At 34.9% G+C, this 12,160-nt stretch overlaps 1 protein-coding gene across 1 annotated transcript in view; it reads right to left on the bottom strand.

Annotated features, from left to right (window-relative positions):
• The window catches only part of LOC135847111 (uncharacterized), a 114,001-nt gene extending 103,524 nt beyond the window's left edge, over positions 1-10,477 (bottom strand). Inside the window, exon 1 of the mRNA XM_065366527.1 lies at positions 10,046-10,477. Coding sequence (XP_065222599.1) covers positions 10,046-10,114 — 69 coding nt within the window. The 5' untranslated portion in view covers positions 10,115-10,477. The remainder of the gene's footprint in view (positions 1-10,045) is intronic.
• Positions 10,478-12,160: the final 1,683 nt, after the last annotated feature.

Below are 12,160 nucleotides of genomic sequence, written 5' to 3'. Positions count from 1 at the left end.
TTCTGATTTTGCTCTCTCCTCAATTACAAATAAAAATATACCTAAGCTCTTTCATGGTTTTATACTGTAATTGTATATGTCACTGGTATTCAGCACGTTAAAATTTTGATTTTTGTTGGAAAAATGACATCATGCTCCCCCTCCCCCAAATAACACGACTTTGATCCGCATTTGAGTTTACTTTTCATTTTGTTACTGTTATCATCATAGAATTGAATTCACTTCAGTCGACTTGCCTCAACGTTTGTTTTTATTACTTATGTTTTTTTATTACTATTTTTTCATTTGAGAAATTAATTCACTTCTCTGCTTTGAAGAATAAATTTGTGAGAAATTTTGCTGGGGGGGGGGTTAGAGGGGTTAGCGAAGATTATCTATGCGTAAATATGAAGAGGGGTAAGAAATTTCATTTTTGGAAGCAAGAAAAAAGCAAGAAAAAGGCGAGAAATTCGCTTTTTTGATTTTAGTAGACACTCTGTCAATACGCCATTGGTAGATTCCGAGGATACGAGTTGCGAAATTTGTAGCATTTTACCATAAATGACGACAACATCGCTCATATGTATGTACTACCTGGACACACGTTGATTATAATTTCGAGCGCAAAAACACACATCATCATCGCGAACGACACCGCGTGTAAATAGACTAATTACACGTCAATTAAGTCGTGAGAGAATTCGCTCGGTGGTATTAAAATCGCACGCCGTGTAATAATTATTTTTATACGAACGCGAGCAATAAGTGGTCGCAGCGCACGTGAATCGCCTGTCCTGTTGTCTCTTGTTGTCCTCTGGTTGACGACGACGACGACGAAATTGCAGCCCGTTGGTCCGGCGCGGTACTGCAAGGTTATTCCATAAACAACAATCGCCTTCCGCTTCATTTGGAATTCTGCCTTGCCTGCTGCTCTGTGGTCTGTGCATTTGCCACACAGCCACGCATCGTTATGACCATTTTGATTATATATAATTACGCTAACGTCCGAATGTCGATATATAGGTAAAATTACGCCAGCCATTACTACCCTCCGACTTCCCTTCGTGTACTTGGAGTAATTAAAAATTACGCTCGGGTAAAAAGTTCTCTCGGATTTGTTCGAATTGGATTTATGACGTATGTATGTGTTCGTTTCCTAAATCGAGAATGACGATGCGGATGGAATTTTCCCAAAGTATATCTTCCTGCTATGGGAAGTGTAATAAAGGCTTGGTCGGTGGCTATTTGGCTATAGCTCGGTAATTGAGTTTTATCACAGAAGTAATGGCTGCGGTGTTTTTTTAGTCGGATTTTCCTCCTGAGAACTTTTGGAATTAGTGATGTCTTACCTATTGATAGTTTCACTCGGATTATTATTCGTGTTAATTCGTTAATTGATATTTTGGCTCATTAACGTTACAAAAAAAACAAATTTATGACTGGCGCGTTTGCGTTCTAAAAAATTTCTTCAAACCTATTGGCAATTTCAATCGGATTATTATTGGTGTGAATTGATATTTTGGCTCATTAAAGTTACAAAAAAATCGAATTGATGATTGGCACGTTTGCGCTCTGAAAAAAGTTGTTTAAACCTATTGGCAATTTTACTCGGATTATTATTGGTGTGAATTGATATTTTGGCTCATTAACGTTACAAAAAAATCGAATTGATGATTGGTACGTTTGCGCTCTGAAAAAAGTTGTTTAAACCTATTGATAATTTCACTCAGATTATTATTGGTGTAAATTGATAATTTGGCTCATTAACATTTTGGCTCATTAACGTTACAAAAAAATCGAATTGATGATTGGCTCGTTTGCGTCCTGAAAAAAGTTGTTTAAACCTATTGTTCACTCGGATTATTATTTGTGTAAATTGATATTTTGGCTCATAACGTTACAAAAAATGATCAAAATGATTGTTACGTTTGCATGCCAAAAAAAAGTTTTTTGAAAATTTTGGGCATTTTTAAAACATACCTAAATCAAGTCAAGTTTTTAAACAATGTTTTATTTCTTCAATTTGGATGATTTATTTTTACCTAAAATTACCTAAAATTACTTACAGCAAAAAATTCACTTTACGGAAAAAATTGCGAAAAATTTCATTTCTTTGCCAATAATTTCCAAAGATTGCCAATAGTTGCTAAAATTAATGAATTTTTACTTTTCAATCCTAACACCTTGCTTTGAGGTATGTGCCAGAAATTGCAAAAAATGCAAAAAAGTATCACTTTTTTGACAATGAGTCCCAAAAAGTCACGCTTCTTGCTGGAATTGATAAAAACTTACTTTTTACCAAAAATTATAAAGAATTTTCGCTTTCAAAAAAAATTTCTAAAAATGTTTTTTTTCAACCTCAAAGCTATACCTACTTTTTTCATAAATAGTCCAAAATCTCACTTTTGGGCGAAATTGCCAGAAAATCATTCCTATTTCTAAAATTGTCAGTTTCGTTTATGTTACCAAAAATTTCCTTTTTTGCCAGAAATTGCAAAACTCGACTTACTTAGATGCCAAAAATTGTCAGAAGTCTAGATTTTTTATCAAAAATTAAGTTTCAAAAAGAAGTGTTGTTTAACGTTTAAAATTGAAAACCAAAACATTTCAATTCGTAATGTTCCTGTTTTTTTTTAATGATTTTTTTCCATATTATAATATTTTGCTCATGTTTGGTCACTTTTCTGGTTACTTTTTCAAGCTACACTCAAAGATCCTCAAAGTTACTTTTTTTTTGGAAAAAATCTAGTAGTGGCTTTAAGTCTGAGCAATCAGATGATCTCACCTGGATCTGTACAGTTCTGAACAGATTTAATCCAATCAAATTTTGATCTGATCAGATCCGATTAAATCAGGTCAGGTCAAATTGGATCTAGGAAATGTGCGGATTTGATCAAATTCAATCAATTTTTGGTGGACATAGAATGAGTCATGAATCATGATGCATTGGGGGGCGGGAATACCTTCATATTGAGTTGAAAGTCACTTGAAAATTTTTTTGCCCCACAGGTGTCCCTGGAAGGGAGGTATGGGTCTTCAAAGAGGGGTATTTTTGAAAAATTTGTGGTTTTTTTGCTCCAGCTTAAACCAACCTGTTTTTGGGAAAATGCCCCAGTTCCGAAAGGTATTATTTAAGAGTCTGCGTCCACATAAGCCATTTCCTTCAAAATCCAAAACCAATTTTAGGGTTCTGCTGAGCGGTTAAAAATTTTCAAATCGCTCATTTTTGGAAAAATTGGTGTTTTAAAAATTGTTTCTTTTCAAATATTTTGCATTAATTCAATTGAAACATTGAAAAAATCATTTCTGAGGTTGGGGAAACATTTTTAAACACAGTGGCGCCATTTTTTGGTCATTGTTACCAATTTCAAAAATCGAGGAAAATTAATAGCCAAAAACGTATCAAATTTTTACGCTTTTTTGAAATTGGCAATAATTGCCCAAAAAAAGTACCATCACAATAATTCAAAAATATTTTTCCAGTTTCAAAAGTGATATCTTTCGATGTGTTGGCTCAAATAATGCGAGATATTTTAGAAGAAAAAAAATGTTCAAAACACGAATTTGCCCAAAAATAACAATTTGCAATTTTTCAATTGTTCAGTGGAACCCTAAAAGTGGTCTTGGATTTTGATGGAAACGGCCTTGGTCGACACAACATCTCAAGTACTAGGTACCTTTCAGAACTGGAAAATTTTTCCAAAAACAGGTTGGGTAGAGGCTAGAGCAAAAAAACCACGAATTTTTCGAAAATTTCCCATCTTTGAGGACTCATGTCTCCCCTCCAGAAATATCTCCGAAGCCAAAAAATGTCGTGTGTGACTTTCAACTCAATAAATGAAGGGGTCCGTTGAATTTGGTCAAAATTCCCCAACACCCCCCCCCCCCCCCTCAGATCTACCTTATGATACAGATAGGGAGGTCAAATACGCTGTGAAATAGTCACGTTTTCGTGAGAAAATTCGACCAAAAAAAAATCTCGAAAAAGAAACGGTCGCTCCATCATCTTTTTTCCTATAGTTCATCGCATATAACGAACGATTTATCCAGCTAATGGCCTGGACACTCATCGCAGTGCTTTTATCAGCTGGTAATTTTGACCAAATTACAAACCAGTGTGTGCTTCGAGTTCGACGTAGACTCGTATAGGGCTGTGGAAAAGAAGGTATGTCGGTTTGCCCAGCATGATACAAGATTACCGACAGAGTTGCAGTCTACATAATAAATAATCGACGACGTTACGCAATACACACGTGTATATAAATAAATTCCGCCTCTGTACGCCGTAATACACGTTAAAGTTTCTTCCATATACCTACTGATGCTGTGGTACAGAAGCGAGAAAAAGTTTAAGGAAAAATAAAATCAAACTCGCGCTGAGCCTGAACGTCGACTTTGCATATGATGAAGTGAAAGCTTCGAATGCTGAGTGGCCATCGTGCGTGTGTGATGTACTGGCTCAGCTCAGGTACACACTACATGTGCTGTATTTTTTATATACGTACGTACGTACATTTATTTAAAATAAATCATATTACAAGATCTCGTAGTGCGAATTGACGTGGTTGTTGCTGGTCGAATGCGTGTTTGTGTTTTTCCTGCAGACTGGCGACTGTAGAGTTATTATAATTTATGTACCAGGTGGTTACCTTAGCTAATGATCGCGTAATGGGGTCGATCAAAGGATCATTTGGTGGCATTTTTAGAATTTTTCTCGGTCCATTAATGAACCAGACGACGAACAGATGTGTCTAGAGTGGCACATTAGACCAGTATTTGGAAATATTTCGCGAGTATGCGATTATATTGTGGTATGAGACAGGTGTTGATTTATTTTTTATTGGTGTGATTTGTGATAGGTATTTAATTCCTGACTTTTCGGCTAGTCTTTGAGATCATTTTTTTCGTGTACAGGTCCAAATATCTCTGATTGTTGTGCTTTAAATAATCTCAACTTCCAAATTGCTACAAATTGCTATACTAAAGGTGTAAGTACTTACCTTACACGATGACTTGAAAAAAAAACAACGTGTTTCTATTGAAATAATTTCCCTTCGAAACTAACTACAATGTAAAAAAAAAAAAAAGCTATGAACGAGTCGGATTAAACGATACGTTCCAATTCAGGCGCCATTCTGGCAAAAGTGACACGTACCGATATTCATTACTCATTTTTTTCCTCCTACGTGAACATTTTTCAATGAAATTTACTCTGTTTTGACGTAAATGTATCCCACATAAATACATAGTTGCAAAAGCGTACACCTATCGTATCAATCATGATTACAGCGAAAGGCATCCTGATAAATTTTTGTTAAAGTGAAGTTGAATTTTTTTTAGTCTGAGGGAAAAAATTCTCTTCCAAGAAATTCAAAATGAAAAAAGCAACATTTTTTTCAAGTCGCAATTTCATTTTTTGTTCGTAGGAAGGAAATTTAAATCACACTTTAAATTTTACAGCATTTCAGGGAGTGAAAATTTACCTAGTTCAAAGGGCAGGACACCATCGAGATAGCAAATTATTCCCCGATGAATATTATCTAAAGTTTCAAGTTTCGTAAAGGTCTCAAGTTCAAGGCGATCGAAATTCACTAACTAGATGTTTCATTTGCGAAAAGAGAACTACCGAAAGTTCAGATTATCCTCCTTCGTGCTACATTGTGATTCAAGTCGAACCGAAAAATCATCCAGGTAGTAATTTTCTAATTACTAATCGACTGTTAGATCGACAACACCGAACCAACATCAATGAAAATTTTTCACAACGAAACCGAAACGCCACAAAAGGGAAAGCCTGCTAATCGCCTACAGATAATTTTCGTCTCGTTCAAAAGCCAATAACGAGCTTTAATTTTGTTTCGAAATCCAAAAGCAAAACGCTGGATACTTTAACGAATAATTTTCGCTCGAATAATCACGCCTTTGGCGAACCTGGCGCGAGTTTATTTATTTATTTAATTTTTATTTTTCCTCTTTCAAAAACCTTGTTTATTTTCTTCTTTTTTTTTTTGTTTTCGTCGAAAACTTTATCGAGACTAATTCGAAAAACGAAAGATGTAATGTTTACTCTTGATATGATCAATTATTATGGTTAAACGTCGAATAGAATCTGTTTCCAATAAAGTAAATATATTTACCCAATCGATCATTTGGCCAATTCAATTACGTGATACACAACCAGCGTTGCGAGTAGGTAGGTACATTTTATATGTAAGTGCGTGGTACAAAGAAACTGTTCTCTCATATTATCGTATACTTTTTCGTAAACGTAGAAAAAGCAAACAATTTGTTGAATTTTCCAAAAGTTGAACGTTGAACGAGAAAGAGGAAAAATAAGAAAGAGAAGGTTATTTCATCGTGTTTAGTGCGAGCTTCTTCGAAAGTTCTACTATCTCATGGAAGATCGTATACGTATTGTGTACATTACAATGAAAGGAAACTTCAAACAAAGTTGATTATACAAATTTAGCAGATTGGAGGATTTATCGATAGGGAAATGTAAAAAATTTCAAATTTTCAGTCTCCGATAAGTATCGAATAAAAAAGTTACTTTTGAAGATATCGATACGACTCGATGATTTCGATTTTTTGGACAAGAAATAAGAATTATAGAGATTGGCTTTTGAAATGCTGATTTTATTCTAATCTATGCTGTCAGAAATGATTCAAGTTGTCTGCAAAACTAACTTCTGTTTGAAATTTTTCAATATTTTTCTTCATTTTTATCGGTTTTGAGTCGATTTTTTGAGTCTACTGAGGATTTTATGTATGTACTAAGAAAATGAATGAAAAAAAAAAAAAAGGATTTCGGTGGTTTTTCTTCTGGGAAGCTTAGTTTTCGAGATAGGTTTAATTGTCACAGAAAATAAAAATTGAACTTTTGTACTAGAAGTAAATCTAAAAATTTCTCAAAAATCCTGGATAATGGAAAAACGTAGGAGTTTTACTAATGAGACATTTTTTGTGCTGTACAATTTTGTCTTCTCATGTTTTGAACTGAACAATCAGATTGTGATATTTGAAAAACAACAAAATTGAATTTGAATGATCACTTATTTTGGAGTTTGAGGATTTTCTTCTATCTTCTCCATATAAAATTATGTTAATTCCCAAAGCCAAATTTACAGATGCAGACGAAAACAAAGAACCGAATTGATAAAATTGATTTCTGTAAAATTTCATCAGAGGACATTTTTTGAATTGTTCATCTCAATTTTTTTCAAAAGACGAATAAAGGAAAATTTTAAATAATGCTTTAAACGAAAAACTTCATTCCTTTTTTCCAACTGGGAGGTAACTTCGACAGTTCACAAAAAAATTTTTTTACATCTCAAAAAAATTGGAATAAAATAGTGTAAAATACCAAGGAGGGGAGGGAGGGTGTAATTTTGATAAAATCTCATTTTGGAATTTTAGGAAATTCGATTGTAGTGTAAAATTTTTCAACAGAAATAATTTTCATTTCAGAAGACTCTTGGACTTTGGACTTGTAAGAGAAAATGTATTAATTGAGGGGGGGGGGTGTTTGTTTCAATTTTGAATTTTTGATCTTTAAAATTTCTTTTTTTGTGATTTTTCAAAACGTTTTGATTCATCCTTCAAATTCCAAAATTAAATTTCAACTAATTTTCTACCAACATCTTTGCGCTTTTTCTCTCCAAAGCAGACATTTTTTGAAATTCAAAAACATTTAATAATTTAGCTCATTCTCAAACATTTTGAAAATTTTCTAAATTTAAAAAAAAATGGAAATTCCAAAATAAAATGCAATCAAAATTGAAAACCCTGGCACTTTACCCTATTTTATTCCAATTCTATTGTGTTGTAAAAATTCTCCCTTATGACCTATTGAAGTTGCTGAAAAAAAAGATTGAAATTTTTTTGTAGTAGATATTAAATTTTTCCTTTGCAGGACTTTGAATATAATCGTTTGGAAAAAATTGGGAACATCCTCAATTTCCGGAATGAGTGATCACTCAAATTCAATTTTTTTTCAAAATTCTCTCATGAAAATTCTTGAAATATAACGGTTCAACTTCTGAGAATTGATATGAGAGCCAAAGTGAGGAGGTAATTAAAATTTGAAACACTCAAAAATGAATTTTTATGATGGAAGCTGAAATTTTCAAGATGAATAAGCTGTATTTGTACCGTTTGAACAGTTGAAATAATTACAGTGAAGGTCTCGTTTAATCTCTTTTTTACAAAATAATCTTCAAAATGGAATTTCAACAGATCTCTGACGAGAGGCTGAAGGGCTCTTAGTTTGGATTAAAAAACGAAATTTTTCCTCGACGAGATGGAATTAATTATTACCAAGCTGGGTGCACCAAGTTCGAATATATGTGAGTTTATTTTTTCGATCCGACCTCTCAGACCCCCCCCCCCCTACCTCCTCCTCCCCGGTCCTCCTCTCAGTTGTCTTTGAACATGCTCAAAATGTAAAAAAAATGAATAAATACAAAATGGCTCATAATACATACGTTGTTAGTTGGATTTTAGAAAGTACCAAATTCGAATATCTGGTAGTTATTTTTCAAATTCGGTCCCTCAAAGTCCCTTCGACTATTTTGAAAAATTCTAAAAATGAGATTGTACTCATACAAGTTGAGTTGAAATAATTCCAGATGATTGACTGAAATCAATCATCCATTTATTTTTTGAATTCGACACCTCAGTAGTTCAATCGTTCCTCATTTTGAAAAAATAGTTGGAGAGAGGGAGCAAATTTTCCAACATTTGACGTGATGTAATAATTATATACTTATTTCCTGTAGCATTTTGAGTTGCATTCCATTTGGAATTTCGCATATTTCAACCGGAAATGCAGATATGTGCAATTTGCATGTTTTAATATTTTTTTTGCATATATTGCATTTGCAGTATGGACAGTATTTTCTCATTTATTCTTCATTGAGGGAGAAGGAAGTGAAGGGAAGGGTGGTAAATTTTCAAAAATGACATCCTTGGGATAAATGTTTTGTAGAATTGGTAGTCTGAAAATTCATTTTGTAATAATTTAGGATTGTTTAAAAACCTCAGGTATGTTTTTGAATTAAAAAAAAATTTTTTTTTTGGGGGTTTTCAAAATGTTGTTTACCTATTTTGATTTTTTTTTTCAGTGCACATTTTTTACATATTTTGGATGCTGAAATGCATTTTATGTGGTCCCGATCATGAAATTCCTTAATTTTACGTACTTGACTGTACACGATTCACTTTCAACATGTGCAAAAATCTCAAAACCAACTTTCAAAGGCATTTTTTAAAATTCTCCTCAACTTGATGAAAAATTGATGGCTTCATTTTGCGAAGCAATTACTTATGGTTTTGTGATGTAATCGACAAATTATTGTATCGGAAAAGGTGGCCCGAAAGGTACGAAAAAATGAAATTTATCAACTGAGATATTGATATATTTTCGACAAAATGGCAATTTCAGCAAACTATCTGAAAAATTTCGTAAAAATTGAGAGTATTTTGCACCTCCCCACCACCTCCTTTATGAAAACAGTAGCCTAAGCATCCATAAAGTTATGCAAACAATATGTTTATTATTACTACTCGTATAGGTCGTTAATTCGATCACTAACATTGATTTTTCTGCAAAACTCCAGTCAATTTTTCGAATTGAATTTTGTTGATATTTACTTCGAATAAATCTGAAATGTCACTTCGTTCATTAAACCCCCAGACAATTACTTATATATTTTACGCTGCTCCATCGTGCAAATAAAATGGCGCAACGTTGAAATTATGACTAAAGAGACCAGCTGGGCAGCTTTAATAACGTCGGGAGTTCAACGAAAAGGAAAAGTTTTGGCGGAAAATACTTTTAATTTTGTAGGTGCGAGAAACTGAACCGAGCGAGCCAAGTTTCGCCAACAATCTGTTGAAATACGCGACTATTACGAGTATAAGATGTAACGAAATACTTAATTAGCTTTTAATCTCCTTAAACTTATGCGTATGTAGTGAGAATTGAGTAAACCTCACGGTGGTTGGATTTTCAGCCAAGTTTCGGCTCAAAATCGATCCACAAAATTGCGTGTAAAAGTTCACTAACCTGGTAAATGAAGACGAAGAGCAAACAGCGAAGGTATACCGAGTATCTTCTCAGCATTTGGAGTAACATATTGGTATATTTTTGAAATGGTCGAGTAAGATGGAAAAAAAAGATGATTCACGTGCACAGATATTCAACTAGCACATTTCGAACGATCGCGAACTTGAGGGCGATTTTACACGATTGAAATTCACGTCATGATTCGTCGTGAAATTCGCGAAAAACTCAAGGGAGAGTAAACACACCGTTGAGGAAACAATTCGCGAGCTTCGTAATATTATGTATTCGATATTCGAGCAAAAAACACCACACTCTGTACAACGTTGTTGTATATTATCGCGCAATGAGCTGAGCACTTGAACGCGACGACGTAACAGCGTTTTTCGAACTGGTTGTACCACTGACTGACTGGTTCTGCTAGGTCTTCTAGAACCTGGCATGGTAATAAGAATTGCCTCGATGGTAATACGCTCATTTTTACGATCGCACACAAGCACACACCTTGCAACGAGTCACGGCCCATAGAAAGAGCTAGAGGGACTAGGCAATACGGTGGAGGTGGAGGAGGACGAGGAGCACTGTAAAAATTACAATACCTCGTTGTATAATATAGAAAGAGTTAGTACGCGGGGACGCTGAATGGTGAGGCGGGCGGGGTACACACCTGAGCACCTGAATGACGATGACGACGAAGCGTACTCGAAATAATTGTCCGACAATTTCGTCTGGCTGAATGTTCAATGGACTATGGCAAATGGCATCTTGCAAAGGCCAGATCTTCTTGCTGTAGACTTTTGGATACCTTTCCCCTTCCTTCTCCTTGTTCAGTTGTACAATGGTTTTAGCTGAGAAGATAATTAACGTGGATGGGATCTGCCCGGTGTGCTGATGCTGATGGCCATCGGCATCGGCGAAGGTGCAGATCTCATGGAACTTGGAAGGTGTAGCTCGCTGGTATGTGCAATGTGCACCTCTGCACGCATTTAAAATATGTAGGTACGTTTGTATGTACTAAGTGTGGTACATAAAAAAGAAAAAAAAAATCACAATGCCATTTCCTGCCATCCTCTGTAATGTCATTGAGCGAGCGTCGGTCGCGGGTCGCGCCAATGGGTGTAGCGCGACCGCGACTCTCTCGCGTGTACAAATTATCGAACTGGTTCGAATTGCGTACCTGTGACGTTTATTTGTTTACTTGCTAGCTCGCTGACTCGCCTGCTGTGCCCAGTCCCAGAGCATGTTGAAAATGGTGATTGGAGTAGGTACGTACTAGGTATAGGTACTTATTTCTAGCTGACTCCGAACCTCTCGGTATAACCGATTAGTAAGCTCTTAATTCCGCGAACCATCGTCGTCGTCATCGGGCATCTCGTGATTATAGTTCGTATAATTCGTATATACCGGGTAAACATTTCGTTAGGTATATTGGCTGTGTGATGGAATTTACAAGATTAGGTGGTATCTATTAGAAGATGTGGAAGTGTAAAATTACTATGCATGCTTGTTGCTCGAATGATCGAGAAATGCTGAGTAATGAGTTGGTGAATAATAAAGGTACAAAAATGGATTTTGAAGTGAATGAGTATTACTGAATGGAAGGTTGAACTTGGATTTCATTGTGTGTTAAGATCTTGAAATACTCGTAGGTTGGTAGGTAGGTACGACTTAAGAGATGAATTTAAAGTTCTGTCATGCGGGTGCTTGTAACGTACGTATTGTTGAACTCGTGTTGTGTAATGTGTGCTTAGCTCCAAAAAATATTATTGTGTGGTTCCAAAAAAAATTGAAATTTATTGATGAAAGATAACGAATACTTAACAATTTCATTGTACTCTCGTGGAAGTATAACTTTTTTAAAAAATCGATTGCAAAATGAAACTTTCGCAAAATAATCTCAAAATCTTACAAGCTAGGGCAAAAGCAAATATTTTAAATTTGTGTGGCTTGAAAAATTCCTTAAATTGGCCCCTCGATTTTTTTTTTCAATCTTAAAAATCCCGAAATGTGCGAGTGAGCAGCTACAACTCTATGAATTCTTCTTTTTAACAAGATAGGCATCCGAGTTCCAAACTGGCGGGAAAATTTTCGATCCGGACAAAGCAGAATCTATAGAGT

This window comes from Planococcus citri, chromosome 5 (assembly GCF_950023065.1).
Source record: "Planococcus citri chromosome 5, ihPlaCitr1.1, whole genome shotgun sequence".
NCBI classification, from domain to species: domain Eukaryota; kingdom Metazoa; phylum Arthropoda; class Insecta; order Hemiptera; family Pseudococcidae; genus Planococcus; species Planococcus citri.
The sequence above is the reverse complement of the archived record's forward strand: the minus strand, read 5'-3'. Positions and strand labels throughout refer to the sequence as shown.